Source organism: Centropristis striata, chromosome 10 (assembly GCF_030273125.1).
Source record: "Centropristis striata isolate RG_2023a ecotype Rhode Island chromosome 10, C.striata_1.0, whole genome shotgun sequence".
In the NCBI taxonomy this organism is placed as follows: domain Eukaryota; kingdom Metazoa; phylum Chordata; class Actinopteri; order Perciformes; family Serranidae; genus Centropristis; species Centropristis striata.
In genome coordinates this window covers 33,811,236-33,828,476 of record NC_081526.1, presented here as the reverse complement: position 1 = coordinate 33,828,476, position 17,241 = coordinate 33,811,236, and the positions used below count along the sequence as shown (strand labels likewise).

General features: G+C 37.6%; 1 protein-coding gene across 1 annotated transcript in view; it reads left to right on the top strand.

The window, feature by feature from the left end:
- Positions 1-1,608: 1,608 nt before the first annotated feature.
- Positions 1,609-17,241, top strand: part of mlphb (melanophilin b) — a 49,101-nt gene continuing 33,468 nt past the window's right edge. The window contains exons 1-2 of the mRNA XM_059343127.1: positions 1,609-1,766; positions 15,063-15,284. Of these exons, the coding sequence (XP_059199110.1) occupies positions 1,642-1,766; positions 15,063-15,284 (347 nt within the window). The 5' untranslated portion in view covers positions 1,609-1,641. The remainder of the gene's footprint in view (positions 1,767-15,062; positions 15,285-17,241) is intronic.

Here is a 17,241-nt window from a genome sequence, read left to right as displayed (position 1 = left end):
TTATTATTGCACAATGAAAAAAATAAAATAAAAAAAATAAAAACAAAATTCTAATTTACAAACAAAGAGCTACAAACAAACTACAATAACACATGCCAGCCTAAAGCAACGTAATCAAACTAAGAAATAAAAATAATAACTATAAAAAGGTGTGTGTAAATGTGTAAAAATAATGAAAAGAAATGTGTAAATATAATGATAAAGGGAACTTAAAGTGAAAGAAACACTGTGTGACTGCAGGTGTGGCCATCACATGCATAATATTAAATATAGGGAAAATTTTAATGTTTTTTTATTATAGTTTAGGTCTAGACCTATGCTATTTATATACTGGAAAAGTGTCTAAAAGCTCAATGGGTAAAAGCAGAACCTGAAGCTTTAAACAAGCCCTCTGGACTTCTGTATGGTTGCGATTTCACAGCTATACTAGATATGTATAGGTAGAAAGCGATGCAGGAAGCACAGATGTGGAATACTGACCTATCACAGCAGATTTGGCTTGGAGGGAGGAGGTCTTAAAGAGTCAGGCACTAAAATTGAGTGTTCGAGAGCAGTTATTCTCAACCTTGGGGTCCCGACCCCAATTGGGCTCGCGAGATGATTTCTGGGGGTCGCCAAATCATTTTGGAAGTCAGATCTGTGTTAAAATGTTCATGTGTTTTATTCCTTTGGTCATTTAATATCTTTCTTTTGGTCATTTTGTGTCTTTTTTTGGTCATTTTGTGTCTTTTCTGATCATTTTGTGGTCAATTTGTGTCTTTTTTGGTCATTTTGTGTCGTTTTTAGACATTTTGTGTCTTTTTTTGGTCATTTTGTTTCTTTTTTGGGTCATTTTGTGCTTCATTATTTGTCCATAATAGTGTTAATAGAGTTTGTATGATCTGAACTGTGCATGTGAGATTCTGTTTAGTGAGCGGGGGTCGCGGATAACATGCATGTTAAATTGGGGGTCGCGACGCAAGAAGGTTGAGAACTACTGTTCTAGAGGGTGATGTTTAGATATACAGTTGGAAGAAAAATAATAGTTCTTAACGTGAAGATTGTCTGAGAGATACCCAAAATACATGGATCAACCTGTTGCTAATGATGCTAACTTGGCTTTTGTCCCATATCGCATAATCACATTGAATTGATGTGATACAAGAGAGCAATCCTTTATTTATACAGGATAGTGGGAAAAAAGCAACTTTTTTTCTCCCAGATTCACCAATCTCTTTTTTTACACATACTGGCTGTATGTAATATCCTCCAATATTCTCTAGGGTTGAAATTTGGAATTTGCAAGTATTTCAATGAGTGCCCTATTAAGGGTTAGTTATTAAGTGGTGAATCTGGAAGAAAAAAGTTGCTTTTTTTCCACTTTTTTCTCTTAAATCTGTGACTTTTTTCGCGCAGATTTACCACATTAAATCTCTTATATCTGCAACTTTTTTTCTTGTAGATTTGCCACATTAATCTAGTAAATTTGCAACTTTTTTCTTGAAATATTACCTGAAGTTACCAAATATAGTTCTTTGCCTGATAAAGGGTTAATGCTGACTAATTGCTTCAATTTGTGTCATTTACTAAAACAACTTACTGTATTTTTTATTGCCCTGGCACAGGACAGCCTGCCAGCTCTCAGGCATCAACTTCACAATCATGCCTGGCACCACAACAGGCAAGAAGCTGGATCTGTCCAAGCTCACGGACGAGGAGGCCCAGCATGTTTGGGAAGTCGTCCAGCGAGATTTTGACCTGAGGAAGAAGGAGGAGGACAGACTGGGGTATGTAAAAATGATCAGCTGTGTCTGTTTTACTTCTATTTTATACACATCTGTCTCTCAAAGAACCCAGAGAAGACACTCTTTTCATGCGTATGGCTTCAGGATTAGCCTCACTGGTTTTCTTTTTCTTTTTGACCATAATCAAGTCAAACTGAATACATGAAGTACATGTGCAAAGAAAAATTCTAATGAATCACATATTGCATGGAATTGTCTATAAATTTAAGTCCAGATTTAGGATAGTCCTCCGTTAATTAGTTTTGGGTTGTTGTTTTTTACGTAATTTTCCATTAAAGACAAATCATTTAACAATATCATACACTCCGTGTTGTTCCGAAAAACACATTATTATCATATATTCTCACACTGCTTGTCTAAATTATATCATAGACTGTATAATAATAGTGAATGTGGTTTGTGGACTGTTTTGAAGCGTCAAGTTCGGCATTTGGACGGCAATCTTATCCGCAATTTTGTTCACAATTTTAAGGCTGTTAGTATATTGCTTTTTCAGGAGCACGGTGGATCAGGAGGCAAATTATGCTATGTCATCTACTAATGCAAGTTAGCTAGCTTGATTAGCAGTGGATACATTGTTATTGAAATGAACAATCCTCTCCTTAGAAGAGTCCTTAAAGTGTCTTCTAGTCTAATTCAATGAGACAATTTAAAGCAAAATGTTACAGATAATAAACTGAAAACTCACTGTAGAAGGGTCAAAGTTCTAAGAGAAAAACAGACTTCTTTTTGCAACAGGTGGTGTCGCCCCCTGCTGGCCATTACAAAGAATGCACACATAAGGCGCTTCCACAGAGACTTTCAACCAGACAGGGCAGTGTGCTTTTTACTTAATAAAGTGAGACTGTTGAAGAGCAGCCATAGGGGTTACCTATGGCTCCGACTAGTCATAGCAGATCGATAAATGGATGGCTGCATGGATGTATTTTAGAACTGGATACGACACCACTGCTCAGCCTTGCAGCCTGTTTTTTTTATTGGCCCAAAAAGCCTTTTTCCCCACAGACCACTTTAAAGTAAGTAAGTAAAAACTGTTTGACTGTTGACAGGATGACTTGACCTAAATTATGAGAGTCATTAATCATTCCAGCAATTACCTATTACACTACAAAAAAGCCGACTTCTATTTTTTGGCCTAAAACAGTGATTTAAGTTGGTAAAACTTGTCAATATAAATTATTGACATTTAGGGCAATAATGTAAGTTAGCACAACAAAGGAAGCCAGTTGTCTGCTCAAAAACAAGTTTGTGAGTTGTTGTTACTTATATCTTTAAGTTGGGGTTCAAAACAAGGAACAATAGTTCTGCTAACTCTTATTTCTTTGTTGTGAAATTTGGTCATTAGCGAAAGCTAGCGGCTAACTGATGCTAGCGGCGCTGCTTGTTACAGCTACAAGAGTAGCCATTAGCGTATCAATGCTAACTCAAAATTGTGGTCACAACATTAGCTGACATTCATAGCGGCATTACAATCGTGCCAGAGAAATTCAGAGTTGAGCAAACTCAAAAACAAAACTTAAAATATTTAGTTAACCTAAAATTTTATAGAAGTTTGTTGCCTTGAAATTTTGAGTTCACCCAATTTTTCTTTTTTTGCAGTGTACAATGTTTTATGCTTAAGTGTTCATTTATCTGATAAGGTTGTTTTTAATCTGTTATCTGATATTATAAAAAGGGGGTATGAAGGTGGCTTCATTGACAGTTGGGAATGACTCGCAACATGGATGACTCGAACTGGGTGTGTTTTAGGACCCCAAAACAGCGGCTCCACCATCTGATCAATGGTGCTCAAACTCTGGGAGGTACAGTGGGAGGAAGTAGAGATGTATCATACATCTTTATATAAAGTTCATTGAAGAGACAAAGCCCTGAGTGTATTGAATTGAGCAGTGGTATGTTAAATTGCTAACAGGTCAACTTTTCAATTTTAAAAGAGAGATTTTGTGATTTCTCCTTTCAAAAAGTATAGGTGAGTATATATGACACTATAGAAGAAAGCCCAGTTGAATGGAAACCCTGTGCAGAATGTGTTTCACATGGTGGATCCCTACGCAGTACATCATCATATTAACATGTCAGACTAAAAAAAACTGGCACCCACATTTCACGGTGAGCCTGTAATCACATGTCCTGTCTTCAAAGCCTGTAATGCTAGATAATTGGTTATCTGCTGGATTTTTTTTTATTGGGAGAAGATGGGCTGATCTTGTTTGATTTAAATGTAGTATAACTGAGAGGAAATTACATACTCTAGTTTATTCTTGAATGCTGGGCTAACTTCGTTGAGCTGTACGACTCCAACAGATGATTCAGTCATTTGCTTCTGACTCACTGAGCTGCTGCTCACATGTCTCCTTGGCAATAGTGACTGATGGATGGTTTAGATATCAGGCTGCGGGAGGAAGAGCTTGAGAGGGAATTTCCTCCCATGCCTGGATGTGGGATGACCTCTGCACAGCAGCAGAAGGAGTCCTGCAGGACTGTAAGGATTGACCGCAAAATGAAGAATAAGTTCAGTGACGCAATGTTAAGGCAAGATTCACATCTGCAAAGTGTTTCTCTAATCTGTCCTCTTTTGTACGCCTCTATACAAATCAAATAATTCACTGAAGCTTAAGATCAAGACCTGATAAACCAATTACAAGAACAGTTAACAAGTTATATTTCACTCCTCACGCACACGACTCCTCTTCCTCCTCCTCCTCTTCCTCCTCCTCTTCCTCCTCCTCTTCCTCCGCCTCCTCTATGTGAGAGTTTGAATCTGCAACCATCCGGTGGATCAAAAAGTTACAAAGCAGCACTGAACAGGTGTACATTAATTTGAAAACACTGGATGCAATAGTTCCTCTTCTCGATTCACTTCCTCTCAAACACACACACACACACACACACACACTCACACACACACACATACCCAATCTATGGGGCAACTACATGAAATAGCTATCACTTTCTAATTATGTCAAAATCAGAAGAATCAGAATAGTTTTTATTGTCATTGCACAGAAGTACAGCAAAATAAAAATAAAAATCGTTTTAGCGCAACAGATAACAATCATTTAAACATGATTATAAAATATATTAAAAAAACATTAAAAAAGAAAAAGAAAAAGCCACAGGTTTGGGATATTTACAGGCACGAAAGCGGGATATTCCACATAAAATAAATATATTGCACTGTTGTCCCACAGTATTGAAATGTTTTTTTTATTTCTTGGAGGCATTCAGGGCAATGCCAGCTCTCGGGTAGAAACTGTTCCTGATTCTGTTTGTTGCAAACAGAATGGATGTTTATATGTTATGGCCATCCACAGTGATATGACTCTTATGCACAGAGTCTACAGTCTACAATCATGGCTTTTATTTTTTGTATTCCCTATAGACACCGCATACACAAAATACAAAATGATATAACAAAGGTTTCAAATCTACATGTTGACATGGGCCTGCTCCTTTCACTTCATGCCTCGACCCATAGTCCACCCAGACAGGTGTTTTCACTTAAGGACTGTGTGTGAGGGTGTCTGCTTTGGTTTAACATCTCCATAGTGCTTATGGTTTGTCAAGATAACATAATTTCCAAACATGTCCACCCAACTTCCACCTGACTGGAAATCTAATCCACCAAAGTCATTGAAAACACCTGTTGGTGTGCAAATCATTCAATAAAACAGGTCAAACTAAAGTATATCTGCATTAATATTTTATTGTGAGTCAAACATGGATAATTTGTAATACTCGAAAGACAGTTTTCTATCTTAGACAAATTGATTTCCTCTCTGCATTATGATCTCCAGAAACATAATGCTTGAGGTCATACTTCTCAGAGTTTCATATCTCATCTGTTCCAGACTTTAGTCCCTTTTAAAATTCATTCAGAAGATTTCCTGTAGCTCTTTTTTTCCATAGTCTGTTAAAGTACTTTTGTGTGTCTGCATGTGCAATGATCAAGGGGACCTTCCAAGAACTTTCTTATCTCCAGCCTGCATTTGCCAAATAAGAAACATAGGATTAAAATGGTCAAACTTTGGTGATAAAGACCAGCTTTTTTGACAATGTGCATTTTCCTACATGCTGTTTATTCTTAAAGATTCACCACTCCACAGGCAGGCCGAGGAGTCCTACACAGGCCAACACTGTCCTTCTTTAATTTCAACCACTTAGGCTGCGGTCCCTGCCAAGGTTCTTCTTCAGCTATTTGTTTTCCGTTTAAACGAGCCGTTGTTTGCTGCTCGGGCAACAGTTGTTTTCAACCAGAGCCTCTGCAATCTATAAATAGGTGCAGATCTTCATGTGGTTCACATATAAAACTGTCACGCCTAAATCTTGTAAAAACCACATATGTTGGATTATAGAATGAAACAGCTTATTTTGACAGTGATATCGACTTTGTTTTGCTTTACCAAGTCCACCAAAAAAAACAGATGTTGCATAATAGAACTGTTGTATTTTTACTATTAGGTTTGTTAATAAAAATGAATAAAAATCTACCAATACTTCAACATTTGGGTTATCAAATTACTTACTTTTTAATTCTTGTTTGAATTGTTACCAAGGTTTCATGAATCCTCAAATGATTTGATGTGAATAACAGAGTAGTAATAGCAGCTGCTGCAGAAGTGTCAAACAGATCTATGATGTATTCAAGGTTATTATAGTTAATGAAATCTTACAAAATAATGAAAACTAGAATTGAAAAAACATTTTCATTAACTGAAATTAAAAAAAAAAGTTTTTTAAAACAAAAAAAGATAACTAACTGAAACTGTATTATGCGGTATTTTGACAACTTCCCAACACGATATCAATATCTATAGATTCTTTAGATCTTCTAGTTTCATGTGATACCAGTAAAAATGTATTCCTAAAAGTTGTCCCGCTACGGCCTCCGAGAAAAAAGGGACATGCAGGAAGTCGGAGCAAAAATTATCAATACTTGGCAGCCATGAATCGATATGTCGCGCAAAATATCCCAATACTGTGCTGAATCGATTTTTCTCCCAACCTCTACTGTTTGATTTCGCTCCACTGGTGTAGTGACCTTCTGTCACACTTTGGCAAACCCTGGTGAGCTGATGGACTGTCAAAATAATCCATGAAGTCTGTTTCTTTACTCTGTGTGCCTGTCTTTAGGGCTGCACATGAGAGTGAAGTCGTGTTTCTGCAGACTTTGGAGAGAGCCAACTAACTTTTATTTTTCCAATCAGAGCTGCATGTCCAGGACTGGGCTCACTAGGTTCCACAGTAGCTGAATCTGTCACTACTGTTGCAGCTGAAAAACCATCTGATAACATTTTTAAAGTCTACTAGAGCTGCACGTTGAATTATTTTATTCCAATTCAAGTTAAAATTGGGCTGAAGTGAAAGTTCGCTCGGCCGGAGGAAGTCTGAGATCATTGGTTCAGGAGAATCGTACGATTGCCCAAAAGGCCTTAGCTTCCTGTCCAGAGATGATGTTTTTAATTTTGAAATGGAAACCTAAATTAAGTTAAGCTGCAGCAAATTTATAACTGAGTCATATCTGCTAGTCAGGGCTAAATATGGATAGTCACTGTCACTGTCATGCAAGACTAGATTTTAGAGAGCGTAAAAGAAAAACGAATGAGAAAATATCTATCCAGTCTAACATGCATTTCCTCATTAAATTACATTGCAGTTTTATTTTAATAGGCTGTGAAAATTGTCTTAGGAGTTCAAAATGGATACAAATGTAGCTGCTGGATCTTTATCTGCAAAGCATAATGTTTTAGCTCTAATCCTTAGTAAGTGTGTGTGTGTGTGTGTGTGTGTGTGTGTGTGTGTGTCCCTCTTTTTATCTCATCCTCACTTTCACTAGCCCTATGGAGTATACTAGGAGAGCGGCAAAGAAGAGAACATGAGATTATAATGTTAGGATAAAAGACAGAGAGACAGCTTAGAAGGTCTGAAACAGGAAGTTAATTTAAACTAGAGAGGATTTGATTTGTGTGGAGCGACATGGCGAGATCACCATGTATGGGAACACTCAGCTGTCTGAGTCTAAGTGAACGTCTGGCCGCCGCACCCGGATTCCTGAGCTCTGCCAGTTAATCATAAACTCTGCAGTACCTGAAATACTGAAGAAAAGTGAGGATGTTTGGGACATAGTTAGGCTTGTGACATGGTCAAACAGCTTAGAAAACAGAAATAATCCCATATATTATTTATAATGTAGCGTTTTTTACCACCTCCACAAGAAAAAAGGAAAAAGAAGGCAAGAAAGGGAAAACAATCTCATTGAAGACAGACCGTAACATTGCAGTAACTTCTGATCTCTTTGAAATTTTGTTGTGCTGTTGCCATAGACTGTATAAATAATGGACGTAGTCACCGTGACGTCACCCGTAGGTTTGTGGCCCGTTTGAGGCATCGAGTTCAGCAATACACTAGTCACCATCTTGCGTCGCCATCTTGTTTCTGATACAGGAAGCAGACCATATTTGGACTGTGGAGGAGGAGAGGGATCTGATCACTGACTACAGCCTCTCTACACCTCAACCTGAGTGAGAGAAGCCACTGCTAATTCATGTTAGCATTAACTGGAGCATTAACTGGGATGTTCATTTTGGCTAGCAAAAAACAAAGCTAAATGTTTGTAACTTACCTCAGAAAAATGAACATCAGCAACAGCAGCTTAAGGCACTTCCTGGTTTGCCTCACTGCCCAGACTTGGAGGTTGCCGCCTGGCTGTTGCACAGTTTCTATATCACTTTAGTAGGTAAACATTAAAGGTGGCCTGTGGACTTTTTTTTTTAACCAAAACCATATGTACATTAAATGTGTGCATTTATTTATTCTCCAGGTCTAATAAATGTGTTGAATTCATCCCCTTCCTCTTAAAACATTTTTTCTGTAATGTTTGAATCCAACATTGATTTTATCTCTGCTAACCAGCTATCCATGTGTACATGTGCATGCATGTGTGTCCCTGTGTGTGCATGAGACACACAAAATAAGATCCACTCATAAAATACTGATCTCTAGTGCTTTAGTAGAGATGAACATCTCCACAGGAAACTTTTTACAATGGTACATAAAAGCATCTAACTATTGCCAAGAATAAATCATCTACAGCACATTATAGCACTCACATTGATGCGTGCATTAAAAGCAGTATTTTGGCATACATTTTACAGATCTTTTTATTAGGAATATGAAAATAAAAAATTCAGAAGTATAGTATAATAACTAGTTCCCATTTGTTGTGAGGTGAATTTCCCCAGGAGCCTCAAAGAGGAACAACAACCAGCAAAGCAACAACAATGACATAAAAGCTAAATACACAGTCTTTTTATTTATATATTTCAATTTTAGTCGTGGGGTGTCATGTCTTTTCGTGAACTAGTGCAGTGCCCATAGGAAGTATGTATTCAAATAGTGGGAGATTAAGTAGATTTTTCAATTATGGCCAAATGAGGTTGTGAGTGAAAGTGGGATGTACAATGAGGTGTAATACTCTTGTGTAGTGATAATATACAAAGTGTATATTGGGTAATACATGGATGTACATTGAGATATAAAGAGACACAGAAATAGTTATTTTAAGAAAAAGAAACTTAATCATTCAGCATGGTCAGACATATATACAAACACGGATATAGGAGGGAATAAGTTTACATGCAGCACAAACAGATGGATGTGATTAATATGAGTAAGGGTTATTATTTGGTGTGTTGTGGAATGTGTAGATTGATTGACAACTATTGTGTTTCATATATTGTGGCTATGCAGACCACTACAACGTCTGCAACTCCATAAAACACTTACTTTTCATAAGGTACCACACCATCCAGCACATACACATTGAACATTGAGATTTGCTGGAAACTATTCAAATTTTATTGGAAAACCAAACCTTGTAGCACACTTTAAAACTCCTAAAGATAGGTAGGCGAAATAGACTTACAGATGAGATGAGTCAGGGTATAAATCCAGAGTGAATTGTGTTACTGACCAGGTGTAGGCCTATCACACAATGGGGTGGAGCTCCCCTAAAAGGCGTCAGATCAGAAACAATGCCGCAACACATCCTATGTAAATAATGATATTTTGAAAAATGAACTCAAAAATCTTCAATATCGAGGATGCACACCTTCGTGCCATGCACAAGCCACAGAGGAAATCTGAGGTCAGTCTGACAGTCAGCGAGATATGCCCTAGACACACACACACAGACGCTCCTTGCTTTTATAGATAAATGTGTGAGTGTGTGTGTGTGTGTGTGTGTGTGTGTGTGTTGTTCTTACAGGCGCATATCTATGAGTTACCAAGCATAAACATGACAGCTGAAAACACAAACTGTGCCCTTGTAAATCTGTGAGAAAAAGATTATAAAATCACTAGCAATGTGGAAAGTTACATTTACTCGGCACAGCATTACAATTATCTAAATATAACATATGTAAATGTAGTGTTTACAGCTTGTTCCACTGCCCCCTGGTGGCCAAAAATGAACTAACGCAGCTTTAATATTGCAACGGTGTTACCGAACAATAACCCTTGCAGCTTATCACAACAACTATAAAGTGCTGACAACTACAAACTCACATATTCTCCCGTTGCACTTGGATTTGATATTTGACCATGCAAGACACGTATCGGTTCTTGGAAGACTTGGACGACATCTTATTGAGTCACAGAAGGCCGTCTTGTAGACCAGATCTGTGGGATTTGATGTTTCAGAGGCAAGCAGATTTAACAGATATTACTTTTGAATCACAGCGCTAATGGCCAGCAGCTGTATCTGCAAAAGGTTTATGGGATTTTTTGAGTATCCAATTTATCCAGATGATCTGGGCTGTAATTTAAAAAGCATGGCCTACAAACAGCTTTAATAAACAATAAGCATCCTCTCATCCTCGGTGGCTCCTTCTGCCAGACTCCGCCCACACAGTGTGACATTTGGGATTTGTTATCAGAATTATTCTCTCTCCACTACTGTCAGCATCTCGCAGCGCTGACTGAGACTGTTACTTTTACAACAATCAGCACAAACTTTGCTGGAGAGAACCATCTGATTGAAAGCAATCTTTCATAACACACATCCAAGGAGCCGCCAAGTCACACAGAGGAGACCAAATATGTGTTTGTTTGAATAGGATTTTTCTTTGCTGTTTCAAGTTTTTGAGTAGAATGGTAACCTGGTAATGTGAAACCGGGACTACAAAGGTCGTCATCATAGTGGTTGCGGCGACTCCACTTGATTATATATAAATCATATTTCAGAGGACCAAAGAAGGGAGAAAGAAATAATTCCTTTGCAAAGATCAGGTGTTGTAATACTCATTTTGGCCACATGAGGCTGAAGTGTATCACTGTTCTTAATAGAAATTGAATCAGAATCAGAATTTTGGGTTCTCAAATATCTAATCATCCAATCACATGGCAGCAACTCAATGCATTTAGGCCTGTAGACATGGTGAAGACGAGCTGCTGGAGTTCAAATCAAGCATCAGAATGAGGAAGAAAGGTGATTTAAGTGACTTTGAAAATGTGGCATGGTTGTTGGTTTGAGTGTTTCACAAACTGCTGATCTAAGAACCATGCCAGAGGTCAGAGGAGAATGGTCAGACTGGTTCAACAGTAACTCAGATAAACACTCGTTACATTCAAGGTCTGCAAAAGACTGTCTCTGAACACACAACACGTCCAACCTTGAAGCAGACGGGCTGCTGCAGCAGAAGAACACGCTGCCCCTTTATTAGGTACACCTTGCCACCTAATAAAGGTCGGTGAGTTTATATCTGAACAATATAAGGAAAAGAGGAAGAAGAGGAATTATAAGAAAATAGAAATAGTAACAGTGTAAATAACAAAAATGCTGGAAACAGCTTCTATGATTAGGTGTTAAAATGCAAGAATAGTGTAAATATTTGTATAGACCTAAGTTAAAATGTAGAGTATGAATGCAGTATTAATGCCAGAATAAACCAGAGTAATATTCAGTTGAATTTTTGCACAAAAGTATGGAGCGACGCCTGTTCAGGCAGGCAACTCAAGCTGTGCTGCCATACACATGACATGCCCCACTCCTCATACACCCTCCACCAAAACACACCCTCTATCCAATCTGGAAAATAATCCTCAGCTCTCCCTCAGCCTGCCAATGCTGCTGCTGCTGCTGCTGCTGCATCTGTCCTGCTGCTTGCTTTCTCAGCCTCACCACCACCCTAGCATCCACCTGTATGCTCCTATGGGGGATTTTACTACATCACTCCTCAGTACCTCATGTAACTGCCTTGAGGAGTGATGATGTGGGAGCCTAGACGCCAAATCTAACATGTTCTGCTGCTGCAATAAACATATATAATCATAAGTTGTCTCGCTGAAGTTATATTATAAATACATTTGTTCTAATTGCACATGTAACATATATTGTCACAGTCACCTGCAAGAAAACTGAATGCTTTTAGTCTTATTTGGTGCTACTTTTTTTTTTTGGAATTGGAAACACAAACTGAGAAAAATAATTATCAAAAAAATGAATAAATGCATAAAAAACTTCTTGACTCAGGAACACCAGAAATGAAACAGACATAAAATGGCTCACCAGATTTTTTTTTTTTTCACTTTCCAGTCAATCAAAAGGACATTAAACATGGTTGTCATTGCATTATTTTGTACATTCACAGTGTGCAATATTATAAATGCTTCAGGAATTAACATTTAAATCAAGTGACCATTAACAGCAATTAACACCATACTTCCTCTAAATTGATTCTAACTTGTTTTCTTATTTGTAAGAATATCCCTTAATTCCTGGAGAAGCCCTGAAGTTGTTTCTGTCTTTTTCCAACTTTTCCGTGTAACCAGGCTGACATCATGTTTACACAAAGTTGCCAAAATGAAGCCATCCATGTGCTGACAACCATATATTCACTGCTAACTGTCAGCCAGCATTCTGACTCATAAAATCTCTGTATAATGAAACGGTAAGAGGTTTGTTTTGATTTCTAGCTGTAAAAACATAATGTGAGTAATATGTCAGAAATTTACCTTCAGCTCAACAGTTTGGGGAAATGTTCTTATTGGCTTTGTTTCTGAGAGTGGGATGAGTAGTGTAGGATATGCTTAGCTTAGCTTAGCATAAATACTTGAGTCAAGGTAAAGGCTGGCGCTGTCCAAAGCTACCAGCAACTCTGGAGCTGTCTGATTTTATGTACCCATACATAAACGGAAATGTAATAAATGCCAATAAATATTTCCAACACATATGTATCTCACCCTAAATCACAAATGGACAAACAATAAGTCCTTCTGTGTGGCCTCTCCTGTTCTAGTGCTGGTTACCAGATAAAGTAAGCACAAGTTTTTGATTTTTAGGCATGATGTTACCAAATTAGAGTTTAATCCTTAAGAGTGTGTAAACCTAATTTTAAGCCAGTTTCAACTGGTCTGAACAAGGTTTTTCAAAATACTTTTCTGTTCCAAGATGTATATTCAAAGACACTATATCGTGTCCAGTGTCCTACTGTCATGTCCAGAAAATGTGTTAAATTAATCCATACAGTTCTGTCTTGTGTCTATGTTCTCTTGTGATTTCCTGTTTTATTTTGGTTCCACTTCCTGTCTGTGTCCATTGTTCCTTGATTTATGGGTTAGTCCGTGTCTCTCTTTGTCCTGTGCCAGTTTGTCTTGTCCCTGGTCAGAGAACCGGCACTTTGCCCATGTCATTGTCAGGTCTTGTTGCTTTGATACTTTGTTTTCTCGAGTGATTTTCTGTTTGTTTTTTAGTATAGCCTCATAAGAGTAATTTTCTGTTTTTGTTTTTTTTCTTAACCAAGCCTTAGTATTGTAAGTTTTAGTTTCTTAAATTAGTGTAGTGTTTTTTTCTTTGTGAAGAGTGATTTTTATTTTGTTTAATAAAAGTTTATTTTGAAACTTTGGTCTGAAGAGTTGTGCATTTGGGTTTGGGTCCGTAGTTCGGTTGTGACACCTGCAGCCAATTATCAGCATTGTTTCTCATTTTCTGATTCACAGTCCTATTTATTGCACTATCCAGCGACAGCTTCCAGGTCTGAAAAGTGAAGGCAATGAGGAAGTGCCATAAACCCGTGTTCTTTCTAATGGCCAGTAGGGGGCGACTCCATTGGTTGCAAATCAACATCCAATTCCTCACTTGATTTATTACCTTAATTGACATTCTCATAATGATTTCAAGGGGTCATTCACTAGTTTCAGGTCTTCTTCAACACAGCATGATGTTCATTTTGTAAATTTCTATCATAACATAAAATCAACGATAAGACAGGGTATGCTTTAGGGCGGGGCTACCTTGTGATTTATTGAACTCTGTTTTTGTCTTTGAACTTTGACTCTTTCACAGTTTATTTTCAGTTCATTAAAGTTGGTAAATTAAACGATTCTTTTTCAGTGTTTGGCTGGAACAAAAGACACTCTCAGGAGTCAGCTGCTCATTGTGAATAACCAAGCTAGATAGCACAAGGCTTGTTGCAAAACAACAATATGGTGACAGTCAACTACCAAGATGGCAACGACTAAAATTATTAACTTGAGGCTTCAAAACTGGAGTGCACAAACCAATGGGTGAAGTCATAGTGACTGTGGCCATTATTTTTATTCATTCTATGCTTAACACAAAATATTCGTTAGCACTAGAACTATAGTAGTCACCCCTTCCTCAATGTCAAATACAGACCTCAGTCAAAGGCCATTTGCAGCAGTAATCAGTGTTTGTTTTACCTGCTAAATAAATAAGATGGTGACATCGGCACAATAAAGCTATGTAAGTGCAACAAATCTGATAAGAAAGTAAATATTCTTTTCTGTGATTCTGTAGAGAGCCCTAAAGTAAAAAGTTATTTGGTAACGCTTTGTATTAAGGTCCTTGTAATAACCATTAATTAACAAGTAATAAGGCCCTTGTAAGTCCTTACAAGATGCTTATTAACATTATTGTGTGTTTATAAGCTTATATAAGTGTTAATAATGGCATTACAAACACCCATGTTGTCTTTGCCATGCCTTTATTAATCTTATTTTGTTTGCTTATTGATATTAAAATATACTTTATTGCTCATCTATTATAAGTTAACTATAAGTTAACTATGCTTTTGGCAACAACCAGATCTAAAGCGAGAACAATGCCTTATTACTTGTTAATTAATGGTTATTAAGGACCTTATTATAAAGCGTTACCAGTTATTTTCCTTTGCTAGCTCACTTCACTCCATATTAATTTCAGTACCGTACGTAAATGTAGTACATAATAGTTAACTGCTGGGTTTCTGTCTTTTTTAGGGACCTAAAGACCAAGATTGAAAAAGAAGACACCAAGAGAGAGTTGTTGGGGAATCAAAGCAGCCTAACTGAGTCTCACTGTATCCGATGTCTCCAGCCCTTCAAGTTCCTCGTCAACAGCAAGCGTCAGTGTCTGGACTGCCAGCTCTACGTCTGCAAATCCTGCAGTCTTTACAACAAGAAGGAGAAGGGCTGGGTGTGTGATCCCTGTCGCATGGCCAGGTAGCAATTCATTTTAATTGAAGCACTAGTAAGTAAAAGTGAGGCCAAAAGCTGAAAAATCTTACCCAAAAATATCTTTAGTTGATGTCCGTTCAAAAATGTAACTCTTCGGAAAAAAAAATGTTTTATAGTTTTATCGCCACTGAACATTGTGTGGTGGTCAAGAGGTAAGAGAGATATGCATTTTAGAGCGTATTCACTTCATTTTGGCCAGTTTACATGTTAAACTGCCATATGGATATCATCGCACATTCTACACACAGGACATATTTTTATACTAACACACCATTATTTTACTCTCCCTTCATTTTTAGTCTGATCGATTCTTTAAGCTAGAAACATCTTGCTAGCCAAGGTGCACAGCTCCTGAGTACAGTACTATAGGAACACCACCAAATCAGAAAAAGAAACATGAAAAAAGTCATGAAAGCTATTGTTTTGTTTGTTCGTTTCTTATCTTTTTGTAAGCAGTGTTTGTTGTTGTAATACTCTTTTTGGCCACAAGATGCTGAAGTAAATGTTCTAAATAGGACTAGAATGATTCATGTTTTCTTCCAGGTGAGTTTTTATTTCTCTCTGCACTCTAAACACCAAGTAAGTACATTTGGTGTTCACAAGTTATGAAACACCTACAACACGAGTTATATAGTTGATAAGTGGTGTAAGATAATTTATTCATTAATTTATCCATTAAGTTATGAAACACAAATGTATTTCAAGTGGTGCTCATTTGCCAACAAAGAAAGATGTGACAGTTATGTTACATCCAGGACTTATTTTTTGCTAATCACTTGCCTCTCAGGCTAGAAAAAGTAGTTTATTGCCTTGATTTCACTTACAAGGGATGCGTAGCATAGTAGTTAAGTAGTAGTTCCTGCAAACGATCAAGAAATATCAACCCTTTTTTAAAATGTACATTATATCTGCTGTATCTCTCATCTCATCTGTCACATCTAGCCTGGCATGTTTGCAGCGCCTCTATCTCTTGCAGAGCTCAAATCACAGTTAAAAGTCAGACTTTCTGCTGGTTGGTAGCTTACCAAACATTACAAAATCTGCTTACTTCAAGCCACATGTGGAGTTCTCATGCCTCAAATCATCTCTTCATAAATACACTTAATTTTCACTGTTTGTTGAAACATTCACAAAAGATGCAAAATACTTTTTGAATGTTTTTCCGCCTGACTCAGCTGAAAATGTTCTGTACTAATGGGACTGATGGTTTTACTGGCTTTACTACTCATTGTTGCTCCTCTGGGGGATTGGCGCAGTTATACAGCTTGGACTTTTTCCCCTGTAATTTTGCAACAAAGTCATGTGTTTTGGTATATCTGCATCCATTGCACCCTGGGGGTCTGACATTAAGCTGTTGATTGAAGTTTGATTATAGGCAGTTATATAAACGAATGACACCAAAGTACAATACAGGTCAAAAAGTCAGTGGAGCTGTGGTTTGAAGTTCCACTATGACATACTAGTTCCACAATGGTGGAACAAACTCAGTGAAGTGTTTGTGATCATGAAAGCACTTAATCGGTGCATTTGTTAGCTTTTCAGCAGCGAGTGGCCAAATCCTGTGGTTTCACTTGGCAGCTCAACTGAGGTCTGAATATTTGTCAGAATGCCCTATATATATATATATATATGTAGTGTTTCTGAAATACAGCCAGCTTGCTCCGGCTCCATATGTAACCATTATACTATTGTTTTGTCAGATGTGGCTGAGTACTTTGAGCCCTTTCACTGACCTCAGCCAATGTCTGGAAAATATCATGCTATCCATCTCCTGCTTAAACATGCAGTCACTAATGTCCTGCACTTGCTGTGTGAGACAAAAGAGGCATTGTTGTTAGACTGTTTGTGTTTTTTCTGTAAGTAATGGTGAGTCATTTGTAATCTTTTTCTTTGCTCCATGTCGTTTAAAGGGGACATATCATGATCAACTCATTTCATTAGG